The 16296-nt window shown below is 43.0% G+C and overlaps 1 protein-coding gene across 1 annotated transcript; it reads right to left on the minus strand.

Moving 5' to 3' along the window:
* Positions 1–806: 806 nt before the first annotated feature.
* On the minus strand, positions 807–14546 carry LOC135476884 (galanin receptor type 1-like). Its single transcript, XM_064757028.1, has 3 exons — positions 14165–14546; positions 4725–4842; positions 807–1584 (listed from the first exon to the last, which is right to left on the minus strand). Exons 1-3 carry the CDS (start codon positions 14544–14546, stop codon positions 807–809), a joined length of 1278 nt encoding a protein of 425 aa, XP_064613098.1.
* Positions 14547–16296: the final 1750 nt, after the last annotated feature.

Genomic DNA, 16296 nt, shown 5'->3' on the forward strand with positions numbered 1-16296 from the left:
ACAGATGGCGGAATTGGTAAAGCGTCCGCTTCGGGGCCGGTAGATCCAGGAGCAATCCTGGGTCGGGTCACACCTAAGACCTTTAAAGAGGAATTTGATGCTTCCTTGCTTGACGTTCAGCATTAAGGGAGCATTAAAGAGCAGTGGAAATCTGTCCTGCAACAAGGAGATACATCGCATGCACTCTTAGGAGTCCTCCGTTGTCACATGACTGAAAAATTGTTAAGTACGACGTTAAATCCTAAGTACTCACTCACTCACTCACAGACCGGATGAATGTTTCATGCAACACTACAAACGTCAGCTGAAAATGGGTTTCAAATGTGCAAGAAACAGTTTAAAGCAATTCCTCACTTTTAACAAAATATCTGCACTGCACTTTCAAATATCATGCAGCTTGATGTTCGTTTATTAATCACTCTATACGTGCTGTAATTAGTAAAGATCATTATTTACAAACAAACAGTCAAGGCCAATGTGTAATTTCCGTTTTTCCAGATGAAGAAATTATAGTCTCCAATTAGCCACCAAAAAATATTCTTTGGAGCATATAATTGCCTTATCGCTTTGTCGCCATGGGCGTGCTGTTCGAGGTGGTTCATGTGTGCCGCGCTTAGTGCATGACTGGTGTCGTTTTTCATGAATGTCAATTGTCTATATATAATATCCAGGTCATATTCAAGATAAACTGCAAAATGTCCAACCAATGGATGGATATATACATACACGCAGCTGACCAGATATTTGTATATACATGTATGTATATTTAATCATGTCCTCATCCTCTCCACGTGCCTTGTACATAGCTAAGTACTAGTTGACATGGTATCTAATCTGGCCCTTCTTTTGCGTTGCTGGCTTTGCTCATGGTTTTCTTCAATTTCATTCACTGGAGACGGCGGCTGTAATTCCCGCTCGGGAACGTTGTCCACGTTTATGCGCATGTGCACGTCCGAATTCTGTCTCCGGCGGGGAAATAGCGGTATTTGAAGTGCTTCTGGATCAGCCACAGGCAACGTCTGCTGGGCGGTACCTTTACACGGTAAGGCCATTTTGAAACATTGGCGAAAGTGCTTACTCATGAAGCAGTAGATCAGGGGATTTACGGCGCTGTTTGCGTAGGACAAACAATGGGCGGCCACCTTGAAATAGTCAAAGAATGAACTGTATCCGGACGGTCCGAAATCACTTTTCAGGTACACTATATGAAGTGGCAGCCAGCAAAGACCGAACACTAGCGTCACCACAAGCATCATCAGCGCCACTTTGCGGCGAGATTTTAAAGCATTCACAGTTCCTGTGGTCAGCTGCGTTTCACCCGGCCGGACGCTGTTTAACAAAAATTTCGACATGCGCAAATAACAGATGGCTATTATTCCAAAAGGTGCCACAAAGAGAATGCCGAAAACTAACAAAGTGTAGGCCTGGCGATATCGGAAGTCGGCAAACTTCTCCACACAGTACTTCCGCTCTTGTCCCTTGTCCCAGAATTCCACAGTCTGTGAGATGACGGCCACAGAAATCTGACTGATCATTGTGAGTCCCCAGATGGAGAGCAGCTTGATGGTTGTCCTACGGATCGTCCTGAAATCATTGAAGCATCATCATTAGATTTAATCCAGTGTGAAAGCAGAGAAATTTCAGCATTAGATTTGGTCTAGTATGAAAGCAGAGAAACTTCAGCAGTAAAATTTGTCCAGTGTGAAAGGTGGGAAGTTTCAGCATTAGATTTGGTCTAGAATGAAAGCAGAGAAGCTTCAGCGGTAGAATTTGTCCAGTGTGAAAGCTGGGAAGCATCAGCATTAGATTTGTTCCAGTATGATAGCAGGGAAGCTTCAGCAGTAGAATTTGTCCAGTGTGAAAGCAGAGAACTTTCAGCATTAGATTTGGCCTAGTATGAAAACAGGGAAGCCTCGGCATTAGAACTGACCAATGTGAATGCAGGAAAGCATCAGCATTGGGTTTAATCCAGTGTGAAAGCAAGGAAGTAACGGCGTTGGAATTGGCCCAATATGAAAGCAAGGAGGCATCAGCATTACATATAATCCAGTACGAAAGCAGGGAAGCTTCAGCATTAGAACTGGCCCAATATAAGCAATTATCATTTTGACAACCATTTAGAAAGAGTCTTTTATTTAGAAACTTCCGAACATGTTTTACAATAACCATGGCCGCGTGGCCTTTGTTTTTGGTTATTTCTTTTTACCATTTTCGTTACACATTACTGTGCTAAATTCACCTAACATGCTAATTTAACCTTAAAAGTAAACTACAAGTATCGCTAAATGCAAAAGTGTACTATTCTCCTATAAAACTGTTAATTTTAAGATAACAAAAAATAAGTTCTAACATAAATAATTACCACCAATAAAGGTACATACAGGTATGGTTTCGAGAAGCAAACACTTTTTTGACTGCATGGTTATTAGGGCTATCGATATGGTAATCAGGTCTATCTATATGGTAATCATTTCCTTCTTTTATTTGTTTTAGTTGACAGTGCAGATATATTTTTTTTTTATTTTTCCTGAAACTCATATAAACTTTCTTAGACTGGTTTTCTACATTACACAATTCTGGTTAAAATGAAGACAACTGGAGTATTTCGCCTCACATATTTATCCCCATGTATTGTTCAAAAAGACATATTTTGCTACTTGTCCAAAATATAGGCTCTTCAAACGACATGTGGTATATTCACGAACGTGTTTTAAATTATAATCGGGGCCTCCGTGGCTCAGTTGGTTAGCGCTAGACTAGGAGTCTCTCACCAATTCGATCGCTGTGACATCAAGTCCAGCTCATGCTAGCTTTATTTCCGGCAGTACGTGGGGAGGTCTTGCAGCAACCTGCGGATGGTCGTGGGTTCCCCCCGGGCTCTGCTCGGTTTCCACCCACCATAATACTGGCCGCCGTCGTATAAGTGAAATACTCTTGAGTACAGAGTAAAACAACGATCAAATAAATAAATAAATTACTAAATTACAATCCTCATGTCCCAGAGGAAATTTTAACATTAGCCAATCATGTTATCTCTCGCACAAAAAATGTCAGATGTTTGTTAAAGGGGTGTATTTCTTTACCTGTTAATTACTCCTCTATATTATGCATATTTTCCTTAAACGGTCGGATTTTTTTCAGAAATTACGTCATCGTTGATCTTGCTCAGAACTCGGAACCCCCCATGTGCCCCGAGCCCGGTGAACCCCGTCGTAACAGTGTGGGTAAGGTGGCATATATACAGATACTGCATGGCTTCTTCCGGCCAGTTTAGCGCCCCTTCCCCGCCCCTACATCCGCCCCCAATCGGTTTGTTTTCCACACACCTGCCCCCATTCTACCGGACCCGTTGGCTCTGTCCTCCACAGAATTCTTTTTAAACAGGGGTATTCCTCGACGTCACCACCGGAAGCTACTTACTTTCCGGACTGTTCTTTGGGGCCCTAAGAAAAGTGTACTTTGAAGCAAATTTTACTCCCAAAGTGAAAACTGTTTGAAAAAATTTGTTTGCTCTGCTATATGTCATAATCTGTACTTTAAAAAGTAAAATCAAAGCCTTTCATGTGACCTTTAAGAATGTGAGCACAAACAGTTTTCTCTTCCTGGAGTATCAAAACATTCTAGCTCAGCGCCGTAACCTACTGACACAATGGCTGCTTGTATATCTTTCCGAGACACCTAACGGCATTATGTTTATCTCGGTTTTGGAGAGCAATAGATTGCGACTGTATTTATTTATTTATTTGATGTTTTACGGTACGGTGTTTTACGCCGTACTCAAGAGTATTTCACCCATACGACGGCGGCCAGTATTATGTTGGGAGGAAACCGGACAGAGCTCGGGGGGAAACCCACGACCATCCACAGGTTGGTGTCAGACTTTCCCACGTACGGCCGGAGAGGAAACCAGCATGAGCTGGACTTGAACTCACAGCCATCGCATTGGTGAGAGGCTCCTGGGTCATAATCGTGCGCTAGCGCGCTAACCAACTGATCCACGCGGGCCCCGACTGTGACTGTAAACATCATCCTTAAGATGAGTACGAAATCGGGATACAGTTACATGTCACGCAACATTCTAATTCTGAACGCGAATTTTCTCCTTTTTTTAAAACTTAGCTACAAGTATTGGCTATAGCACCAAGGTGGCATCATATCTCCCTTTCACTACGTTAATCAATCGCGTGAAGCTGCCATCTTTATGGATGGACAGATTCAATTCATCACCCGCTTCACGCTCAAAGAGAGAGTGCTCTTGATAGATTGCAAGGCGTCATCCCAAAGGCAGGAACGAACAGCAGACTACACACCAGAATAATTTTAGCCCCGAAAGGTTTCACAGTAAGAATGAGTTTTGAGAATACCATAATTTTGGGGTGAATTTTAACAAATCGAATCCTCAAAAGTACAATATCCCCAAATAGCGGGATAGGGTAAATTTGGAGGGAACTTTAACAAATCATATCACCAAAACTACGGGATCACCAATACTCATTTGTACTGAAGAGGAAGTGTTTGCCGCATGCACGGCAGAAGTACATGGAATTCCGGATGACTGCTTCCCATTTACGTACATTCGGCCATACCGTAATTATTTGTCGGAATTCGCGTTAATGGTGTAATGAAGTGGATATCGCCATACAAGTGGTTGACAGTTTGGGTCAACAGATGTTCGGCCAAAATTATCTACAAAAATGAGCCCTAACTGGTGAATGGTTCTTTACCTGAACAATTTGGACCGAATGGGTTTGGTGATGGCGTAGTACCTGTCGATACACATGGCTGCGAGAGTGAGTACGCTTACACTCATAGTCACAACCATCAAGTAATTCACAAGTTTACCTGAAAATGAAGTAGAGAACCAGACTTAATGCACGTTACTGCCACGGCGAACAGACACGTTCACACAGCTCACACTGACGCCCATCTGAGACCATCAGTTAATTCATAAGTTCACCGGAAAATAAAGTACATCACCTGAGGTAATGCACGTTACTTACAAGGGGACACAGACAGACAATCATATAGCTCACACTGACGCCCATCTGGGACCATCAGGTAATTCCCAAGTTCACCTGAAAATAAAGTACATCACCTGGGTTAATGCGCGTTACTATCAGGACGGCTAAATTAACGCTCATGGTCGCCAACATCAGGTAATTCACAAGTTTACCTGGAAACAGAGTACATGTAAATCACCTGAATTAATGCACATTACTGCCAAGACGAACAGACAGACGTCCATACAGTTCACATTGACGCCCACCTACCACCCTCAAGTAATTTACAAGTTCACCTGGAAATAAAGAGCGGCTAAATTAACGCTCATGGTCGCCAACATCAGGTAATTCACAAGTTTACCTGGAAACAGAGTACATGTAAATCACCTGAATTAATGCACATTACTGCCAAGACGAACAGACAGACGTCTATACAGCTCACATTGACGCCCATGGTCGCCAGCATCAGCTAATTCACAAGTTTACCTGAAAATAAAGTACATCACCTGAGTTAATGCACATTACTGCCAAGACGAACAGGCAGACGTCCATACAGCTCACATTGACGCCCACCTACCACCATCAGGTAATTCACAAGTTTACCTGAAAATAAAGTACATCACCTGAGTTAATGCACGTTACTTACAAGGGGGCACAGACAGACAATCATATAGCTCACACTGACGCCCATCTGGGACCATCAGGTAATTCCCAAGTTCACCTGGAAATAAAGTACTTCTCCTGAGGTAATGCACATTACTGCCAAGACGAACAGGCAGACGTCCATACAGCTCACATTGACGCCCACCTACCACCATCAGGTAATTCACAAGTTTACCTGAAATTAAAATTTTACACCTCAAGCACATTATGGAACTACGATACAAAACACTTTTTTTACATACCTATGATAAAATCACTTAAAAATATGCTCTCGTGCTAAACTTTCCATAAGGTTACGATTGCAATCCAAAAATCTGACTGGGTTTAAGGAATGAAACCCAGTGTGTCCAGATTTATTATTTATTCATGATTACTTACCCCTGTATATATTGTTAAATTGAGTTACAAAAGGGCACACTAATCTGAGTAATATGGATTTTAAAATCACTATAGAACGTGGCTCGTTTTATGCATTTTTTCCGCAAACACCGGCAAATGCACAATGTGGCAACATTGTCGCTGTCCGACAACATTTTGTCATTGGCTGAACCTGATCTGACGATGAGAGTCAGGCTAGCTAATGTCGTTGATCTAGTAGCAGCTGAAGGAAAATATCGTGTGAAGTGTTGGGTTGCTTTTGAACGGCGTATGCTGAAAGCGCAACAAAAAGAGTCCTCAAAGAGCGTGATTGACACTATATTGGACAAACTCTGTTTGAAAATTCAGGCTGGGTTATCCTTGGGCCATGTCTATGACATGGCAGAATTTTGGAAGAAGTACCGACGGGTTTGTGAAGCACAAACAAACACCCAACCATCTCGGTATCTTTCAAGACGGCAGCCTTTCTACGATGACGTCAGTTTTGTGCGTCCTTTGAATCTACAATCATGTCTTCTGATGTATCCCAGTGACCAATCCGAGTTTGTAATAGCAAGGAACCTTGCGACACCGAGCGTGTCATCGGAGTCAGAAGATGATATGGAACTCCCAAATGTATCCACGGGACAGAACAACAAACAGGAGCTAATCCACAGTGTCCTGAAAATAAGAATGGATTTAGACAACACCCCCGGTCACACATCTGCCTGGACAGGAATTGACCAGGAACACATTGAGATGATAATTCCGGAAAATCTGTATTTGTTACTTGGCGTGTTGTTGGGGGGAACGCCAGTACTTGAACAAGATGGAGATGAAATCAGTCGGGATCAATCACGAAAAGGTGCTGTATGTGACTTGGCCTAGGGCATCGTGTATGCCGTTTCCAAAAACCGAAAGCTTACACCAAAACATGTAGGTTTGGGACTGTCCTTACATCAGGCCACTCGACCTGAGACGCTGGTGATCTATTCCATTCTACAGGTCACACCATAAGCATGGACACAATCAGGCGTATCGACACATCAATTGCGACCAATATTCTTAAACGATTTGAAGTGATTGGATGCGTTACATTCCAACTGGTATAACGCCTTATCAGCCTGGGAAGCTGGTTATCGCCTCTTGCGACAACATCAATGTACTAGAAGACGTTCAGTTAATAGCTTCAATCTACCAACCGACAAACTTATGCCGATGCAGATTTTGAGAGACTGGTAAAAGCCTCGGGCGAACAAGGGAGTTTCAACGAATTTCAGCTATCTGAGCATGTGACACAATTGATCGATTCTCTGAAACGGAATAAGGTACAAGAACTGTTTGCAGAGTTCAAATCTGAGTTTGGAGTTCATCCTAATTTCCAGTTTTGGTCATCATGTATGGATATGGTGGAAATCCTGCTTGACTTGATCATCATGTATGGATATGGTAGAAATCCTGCTTGACTTGATCATCATATATGGATATGGTGGAAATCCTGCTTGACCTGATCATCATATATGGATATGGTAGAAATCATGCTTGACTTCATTCGAGCGGACCGTGAAGGAAACTGGAAGCTTCATCTGGATGCGTTCGCTGCAATGCTTTTAAGAATGACGGTGTACAATCACACGAACTACACAAGGTGGGGACCAGTGTATTTGGCGGACATGAAAGGCCTACTCACCAGTAGTACATGCTGAGTTCCTCATGGGCAACTTTGTTGTGAAACGCACAAACCGACGCTTTAACCAGGTGCCTGTAGATCACGCAACGGAAGGGATGAACCGCATCTGCAAGCTTTCCAATGGCATCGTAGGAATAACCCGCAATGATCCCGCAATAGACCATTTTTGTACAACCTGAGCAGAGCGATCGCATATCACACATGAAACAAAGCATCTCATGGGATTACGAGACGATGACCAGGCAATCTCTACTCGACGTAAAGACGTTCTTCCTTCTCGACAGCAGGGTAACAAAGTTGCTGTAAAGAGTCTTCTTCGAGAATTTCACCGCTTCAACGTCTTCCGAATCCGAACGTCACCGTTGAGTTCTAATCAAGATCAAGACGGCGACACCCTTGAACCAGAACTCCCGCAGAAAGACCGAACCACAAATGATGTGGCTAATGAAGAAATTGAGGGCGACCTACTGAGTGTTCGGTCACGAGGAGAAGTACTGGTCAAGATAAATGTGAAAACACGGCTGCTCGACAAAAGTATCAAATTCTTTGATCCTCTAAAAAAGAATAACTCTGGAAACTTTGGGACACCTTACAAGACTAAAGTAATAACATCACACAAGACGAAAGTTGTTAAAGCCGACAGAAAGCTAATCCTGCAAATGCTTAATGCGTCCCGAGCAGGGAGGCTTAGCTCGCTATGATACTGGGACATGAATTATCGTGCCTCTATAATTGGCAAAAACTGACGGTCAGATGAATTCTACGTCAAAGTCGGATTTGCTTGGTATTTTGTCAACGGATATCAATCTTGCAACACCACCTATTTTACCCCCTTTCACCGGATGTGCTTGTCTAATTGTAGATGGTCACGCGTTAATCCAATCTCCTGGAAACCCCAGGGACTGTCAAACGTTTGGAGATCACAGCAATGTGTTCTACAAGACAGTTGTAAGACATTTCAGTTCATCGGTTCAAAGGGTTGACGTTGTATTTGATCGTGCAACAAAAGGGCAAAGGGCAAAAAGAAGCCAATGAGAATTATTGACCTTAGCGATGTACCGCTACCCCAAGCACGGGAGCAGCTCATCAGTCTTTATCTAGATTCCTTAGTGAAGATATGATGATGAAAGGAAAAAATCTTCATGGAAACCAGGAACTCATCACTGCCGGTGGCTTTACCGACGAAAGCCAGACACAGTCAAGCCTGCATGGAACTATACCGGAACTCTCCGCTAACCACGAAGAAGCTGACACACGTCTGATCTTATACAGCCTAAATGCAGCGAAAACTGGCGTTCGAAGAATCCAGGTGTTGTGTACAGATACTGATGTGTTCTTGCTGTTGATCCACTTCTTTGCCTCCAACGACATTAAAGTGTGGATCATCGGTGGCTCCTCCAAGCAACAGAAATGGTATCCCGTCCACCAAATAGTAAGGAAGTTGTCTCAACTAGTTATTGAAAACCTGTTGGGTTTTCATGCGATCACAGGATGTGATACCTGTTCATCGTTCGCCGGTTTTAGAAAAAAGGCCAGTTGGAAGGTTTATGTCAATAATCCAAACCTGCTCCAAGGAGTTGGTCGACGTACAGGCTTTGAACAGGCACAGGAATTTGTCTGTCGTTTGTATAATGTACCAGATCCACATGGAGGCGTAAACAAAGGAAGACATGACGTATTTGTCAATGGGAAGAAATGTCTGGAAATACTCCCACCAACAGAAGACGCCCTTGAACTACATTGGAAGCGTGCTGATTATAAAGCGAACATTTGGCTTCAATCGGATATATCAGACCTAGTTGCCTAAGACCCATCCTAGTGCAGAGGATGGTCAACGGACGAAGCTGCCTTGGCGATTGTGTGGGCACGGATTCCATCAATTCCACAAGCCTGCATTGATTTAATCTCCTGTGGCTGTCAGATAAAATGTCGCCGGGGAAACTGCAAGTGTCATGTAGCGAGACAGGTGTGCACTCCTACGTGTGCACGTAATGCAGATTTCTGTTGCAATCCGTCTCCGCAAAATTTCTGGAATAGGGACTCTACTATGACAATTAAGACGCAGTGTGAAACGTAAAAATCATTCTTGAACTGCAACACTGAACACTTTTACCTTTTATTTTCTTTCAGCAGTGAATTATATGGTAATGTAGATGACAAATAATAAATTAAGAAACTGGCGTGATATTGCCGAATGCAGCAAGGTTTAATACTTTGCATGTAGCCTATATATCCATTACTGTAATTTGGAAGAAATGCCATTTTACTGTTGCGAATCTCCATGTATGTTGATATAATTTCCCACTTATATGAAGCTCATAACTAATTAAAAACGCCAAAATACTTACCAATGTACCAGTTTTAGAAATGTTTAAATTCCGATAAATATTGTAATACATTTCTCTAAAACTGCTATATATTGTCATTTGTTGTCAGCTGACCGCTATGTCCAAAATACTGCTGTTGTACGCTTGACTTATGTTCCGTTGTGGTGGAATACGTTCTGGGTTACATATCTAACATGGATTAGTACTGTAGCTGGTTGTGCCGGCATGGTTACACCTGTAGTTATATAAAATACAATTCTCTATCTGGATCAGCCGTTCGCAGTTATTCAGAGAAAAACGCATTTTTGTGTCACGAACATGTACATATTTCAATGTAAACTCTGTCAAAAAAGAAACGCTAACCCCCGTATTTTAGAGATTTTAATATTTACTTTTAGGACGGCACAACTTTTTTCTTATTGAAGACAGAAGTCAGAAATTTGGCAGAATAATAATCAAGATGGTCATGTTTAAAACTGTCTTTTCAAAAGTCATCTCACAGACACCAGTTGCTCACCAGGGGGCGTCTTCCTCAGTATCTCGTATGACCACCACGAGCTGCAATCACTGCACGGCATCTCCTTGGACAAGAACGGATAAGACACCGGATTCTCCCCTGGGGAATGGCCCTCCACTCCTCCTGTAACGCAACGGCGAGCTGTTGAAGCGTCTCTGGCGGTGGCTGACGTTGACGCACGTGTCGATCCAGAGTATCCCACAGGTGTTCAATAGGGTTGAGGTCTGGTGATTTAGAGGGCCACGGCAAGACATTGACGTTGGAATCCTGCAGAAAGTTCATTGTTGCACGTGCAGTATGAGGCCTGGCGTTGTCCTGTTGAAAAAGCTGTGTCTGTCGGTCAATAATGGGGAGAAGGTGAGGCTGTAACACGTGGTTGATGTAACGTTGGGCTGTCAGGTTCCCTGGAACGATCACCAAGTCTGATTTCTGGTTGTACGAGATGGCTCCCCAAACCATAACACTGCCTCCGCCAAATCTGTCCACCTGCCGGACGCAGATGGGCGCAAAGCGTTCATAACGTCTCCTATACACACGCTGTCTTCCGTCGTGACGTGTCAAAAGAAAACGGGATTCATCAGAAAACCAGATGCGCCTCCAGTTTTGTAAAGTCCATATCCTTACGTTGTTGCACCACCTGAGTCGTAGGCGTCGATGTAAGGGGCGTAGTACAGGTCCAACAACTGGTCTACAGGCACGTAAACCCGCTTCTTTCAGACGGTTCCTAATCGTTTGAGCCGACACTCTCCTCAAACCTGGTATTTGTGTGGCAGTCAGGATTGGTAGGGCATGCCGATTACGCAGGTGAAGGACCCGGATGTACCGATCTTGAAGTGGGGTGGTGATTCTTGGCCTTCCACTTCTCGGGCGATCGTTGGTCGAATTAAAGTTGTTGTAACGGCTCCAAAGTCAGGATATCGTTGTTTTGTGAACATTTAGGTGTCGTGCAATAGTACCAAAACTTTCTCCGGCTTGAAGACGACCAATGGCGATATTTCGGTCGGCAGAACTCAATCGCGGCATTTTACCGACTGCCTTTCGTCGACGAATGAATGAATAAAATACGACAGCACATGAGCTTTTATACACCCCAACACTATAGCTGCCATTGACATGATTTGCATGTGAATGGTTCTGTGTGCGACGTCAACAGGGTCAGTCCATGCGTTGTGACGTCATAAGCAATAAAATACACTTAGGAGAGAAAAGGCAGTTGTTTGGATGGTAATCTTCATTAAAAACGTGTATAATTTCATTACATTTGGCTAAAATTTAGTTTGGAAGCAATAACTTTATTCGAACGAATTTTTGATATCCGAGGACAGGGGTTACGTTTCTTTTTTGACAGAGTTTAGTTTACAACTTATAATAGGCGCGTAACTCACTAAAAACATTTTCTTACTCACAAGTTGTATAATTTTGGAACGCCCAAGTTTTATAGATTCAATCAGAATATCGCTGGAAAATAGCCAAGTTTGACCACTAGTGGTCAAAACTGACCTCTGTGGCCGAAAATAAGCAAATTTGAGCTTGGTATCCGGCCCTATCGTGTAGAGCATAATCTAATACACTCATCCAGCATGGATGCCTGCTTCTAACAAAAAATGCCATCGGAAGGTTTTTTAACCACTTTCTGGCTGCTCGGCCGGCCGACTACGTAGGAAAATTGGTAGGATGGTATAATCTATTACACTGAGGATCGGTCCCTTGATACACAAGGTTGCAATCTAGATGGAGTTGATAAGTTCCCAATTGAAGTACTGTTCTAGACATCAAAGAAGTGTAAAATGCGTCTGCTATTATAGAAAAAGCCCAATGATCACACGAGGCAAACAGAGGCCAACAGAAACTGTATAAAATGAAGCCTTCCTGCACTAGGTAACGCGGACACCCTGTCCAGAAGTCGAGCTTTTTCTGATCAGTATGGCTTGACTATCCCTACTAATCTGGACAGAACCAGATATTAGCGGAATCCCACAAACGTCAATGTGTCTAGTTCAGCTCCCGTGGAGTCATTGTCTTGAGAGCTCAATGGAACTGATTTCTCGCCATACTGGAGAAACCGGAAACACTTGTCTGGTCACTGGTTTGCCTGGTTCCCTGCCGCTTCAGTCACATTCATGGTAAACAGAATACATCATGGTACCATGGGCCGGTTTCACGAAGCATACTTAGTGCTAAATAGCCCTACGCTAAGTGCACATTATATCTCTACAACATATGCCGTCAAGGGTAAACTTAGCTAAGTGAGCTTTACGAAACCTACAACAAACTAGTCACTGGTAAGCTTATCCTGCTCTCTGCTCAGACTATAAAGCAAAAAGGCAAGAGTACTCGCGTGACGTCACTGAGGAAACAGGCATGGGAGCGGGATAAAGAGAACCCTCTCGATTTATTGGGTAAAACTAATAAAATGGCGGCTTTTTCGATTTTCTCGATGTGGAAGAGTTTGCTTACTTTGAACTGCGAGCTCAGTAGTTAGGCGATGAAAAACGATTTTTGCCATAAATAATTTCGGTTTAACCTGTGTGACGCTTTAGGTCGTTGTACTACATTTGATCAAATGTACATATTTCAGCTAGCGGTTTAGGTTTATTCATGCAATTCGTTACCTGAGGCACACGTAAGTTTCTTACGTTGATTATCTTTTTGTTCTTACTTTTCATGAGTACAGTATTAATTTTCTTTCTTTATTTTAGCAGTCGGACCAACTCCTTTTATTCTTACTATTCATGAGTAAATTTTCAATTTCCATTCTTTAATTTATCAGGCAGGTAGGCATGCATAACCATTGTAAACCCCAGACTAAAATGTGTGTTATGGCTAAAGCGAACCGGAGCACCAAGGAAAAAACACACAATATTGACACGTCACGGTATATTGACAAACTTCTGCACCTTGGACCAATGCAGGTGGAAGATAAGTGGTCCCTTGCGAACTGGGTTCAAGACCAAAAACAAGAGAACATGAAGACGATTGTGAATTCAGTTACATCAAGATCACAGAAAATCTGTTTCGTGTTGTACGCCTTTGCAGCCTTGCGCACAGCGCAGGAGAGAGGATCAAGATCTAGGGGCGTATTACACCAGGCTATTTTAGGCTGAATCCAGAATTTTAATCCCATACCAGCGCGGCACAATGACACACAACAGTGTGGTCGCTGTGAGTTCCAGTCCAGCTCATGCTGGCTTCCTCTCCGGCCGTGTGTGGGGAGTTCTGTCAGCAAGCTGGGGATAGTCGTGGCTTTCCCTCGGGCTCTGCCCGGTTTCCTCCCAATATAATGCTGGCCGCCGTCATATAGGTGAAATGTTCTTGAGTACCACGTAAAACACCCATCAAATAAATAAAAAATAAAATGAGCAAAATATTAGATTTTGGATGCTCACACTTCACTAAAATTTCACCTTTACAGCATAAAATTAACGGTCAAATTTCTATCGATTTGAGGCATATATTCAAGAGCTTAATTTGGATTACAGAAACGAGAAGGTAGCGAACGTAACGATTCAGAGCGGTTAATGTGGAAGCTAAGCTGGGAACGTAACCACTTGATCTCAGAGCTACCGAAGAGCATGCATTGTCAGTGCGCTCAGTATTAGCATATACTTACATATGGCGTTTCCGAATGGCCAGGACATGACGTAAGCGGATCCAGTAAAGGTGATGCACAGCGTCAGGAAAAGCAAGTCAGCAATGGCCAGATTCACCAGGTACAAATTCGTCACTGTCTTCATGGCGCCATTCTTGGAGACCACATACACCACGAGCGTGTTGCCTGGGATACCGACGAGGAAGATCAAGCCAAAGATGGCGACCACGAGTCTTCCGTCCGGCGCATTGTCGGGAATGGCAGAGGCGTCGTAGACGTCGTAGGTGATGTTGGTCAAGTTGCCCAGCGTCAGATTACTGGAGGCGAAATCATAGGCATAGATGTAGTCCCAGTAGTACTGGTAATCGTAAGAATAGGCGCCATTCGATCCACCAGCGGCCATGACTGCGGAACGGACTCGTTCGTCAAAAGGCTTCAAGATTTCCACTCAGCAACGTATAGTCTCTTTGTGAATATAGATTCATAACGCATTCAAATAACTAGTAGAACTGGTGATTGTGCTTTATCCGATAGACATAATTCTAATTTTAAATTCTAGGCGATAACTCCACTTAGGCAAACGTGTTACCCCGGTGTCTAGTGATCCAGAAGGTTTCCCCGAGAATCGGTTTAGACTTTAGATGTCGGTAGATGAAAAATCCTCCTCTGTATATGGCAATGCCACACAGCTTTATCACCAAAGCTCACTTATTCAAAGCAAGATTTCCGAACACGCACCTGATCCAATCAGTGCGCATGTCATTTTAGGAGCTTCCATCAAGCTCTCCAAATGTCGAAAGGTCGCAAATATTGCGGATTGATTCAGTTCACACTGCGCACGTGTGGCCTTTCATCATCAGTCGTGTATTTGGCTACTTTTCTCGCAATTCTTGTCCAGCCGATTTTGTCCTCAATGTAAACGATTTAATTGTCCGCAAATCGATAACACAAGTCTTTTTTTAAAGAACTGCATGATTAACTCATTATTTCCTAGCGTGGCCTCAAGCATTAACGTTCAGAAGTCATGATTGGCCTGACTTCTTCAGCATGGAATTCTTGTCCATAAACAAATGCGCACAATAATGACCTGAAAACAAAAATCCAGTGGCTGCAATCACAATGGTGCGCGTGCGTCATCCACGGCAAAAAAAAACTTTACGTCACCTGATCGTTTAATTGGCTTATAGCGTTTCGGATGTATATCACGTGACAATAAGACGCGATAGGCGTCGAGATTATCCGCGTTCTTACCCTGACCCCCTACATGTGTGAACCGATGAAAACAGATGCTAACTTGTCTGGTGCAAAGCGGGACAAGGTCGACAGCCTGGGATTACAGGAGAAAAAATGTATTTTTGAGCATTGATACTATTAGATACTGGTGCATGGCTCATGCTGCGTGACACTGCACTTCAAAGAACGAATTAAACATAGCAAATGTTGTTTCGAGACGGTCAGCTATCTTGAATAACAGGTTATTGTGGACAGAAAAATCTGTCCACTGATTTAAGAGCATTTTCTGCCTGTCAACCGCTGGCACAAGAAGTGTGGGTTCGATCAGGCGATCCCTATAGAACTCCGCCTCCAATTTTGTTGATGGGACATTAGTAACAATGCCAAGTGACAGGAAATTCCCGTGTACCGACCTAAATTCAAAAATAACTGAAAGTTCGTGGAGTTTGTGATGTAGAATTCATTTATCCATTCATTTCCAGACTGCCCCCAACCAAATATAGGTTTTTGCACAATATATACCATATTTGGAAACTGGGATTGTCTTATAGTCTAATAATACAGGTGCACGGAGCTCTGGATTCCAATTCTTGAACGTTACATGAGAAACCGCATCATCCGGCCGAACTGCGATTGCAGTTAGTTCCTAAGTTCTGTTCGATTGTACAGAATAAACAAGCGGCATTCGCCAATAATATATACAGATTACGGTGCCACCACTCACCTGTTCTAATAATGAAACAGGCCGAAACGTGTCTGTTATTTTCAGTTCGCTGATAGTTAAATAGGAAAAAATGTAATTAAAAATGATATAATTATATCGGGATTTGGGCTTTCTTTCGTATAATGCCGTCATATTTTCATATATATATTTCTGTGAGCATACTGTGTCCCCGCAGATTCACTCCGTCACATAAATG

Source organism: Liolophura sinensis, chromosome 10 (genome assembly GCF_032854445.1).
Source record: "Liolophura sinensis isolate JHLJ2023 chromosome 10, CUHK_Ljap_v2, whole genome shotgun sequence".
Lineage (NCBI taxonomy): Eukaryota > Metazoa > Mollusca > Polyplacophora > Chitonida > Chitonidae > Liolophura > Liolophura sinensis.

Excerpts from the sequence above, each read along its gene's own strand:
- LOC135476884 (XM_064757028.1), bottom strand. The coding sequence starts at position 14,546 with ATGGCCGCTGGTGGATCGAATGGCGCCTATTCTTACGATTACCAGTAC. Across the intron at positions 4,843-14,164 it reads GCCATTCGGAAACGCCATAT|GTAAACTTGTGAATTACTTG; the intron begins GTAAGTATATGC and ends CTTCATTTTCAG. Across the intron at positions 1,585-4,724 it reads ATTCGGTCCAAATTGTTCAG|GACGATCCGTAGGACAACCA; the intron begins GTAAAGAACCAT and ends CAATGATTTCAG.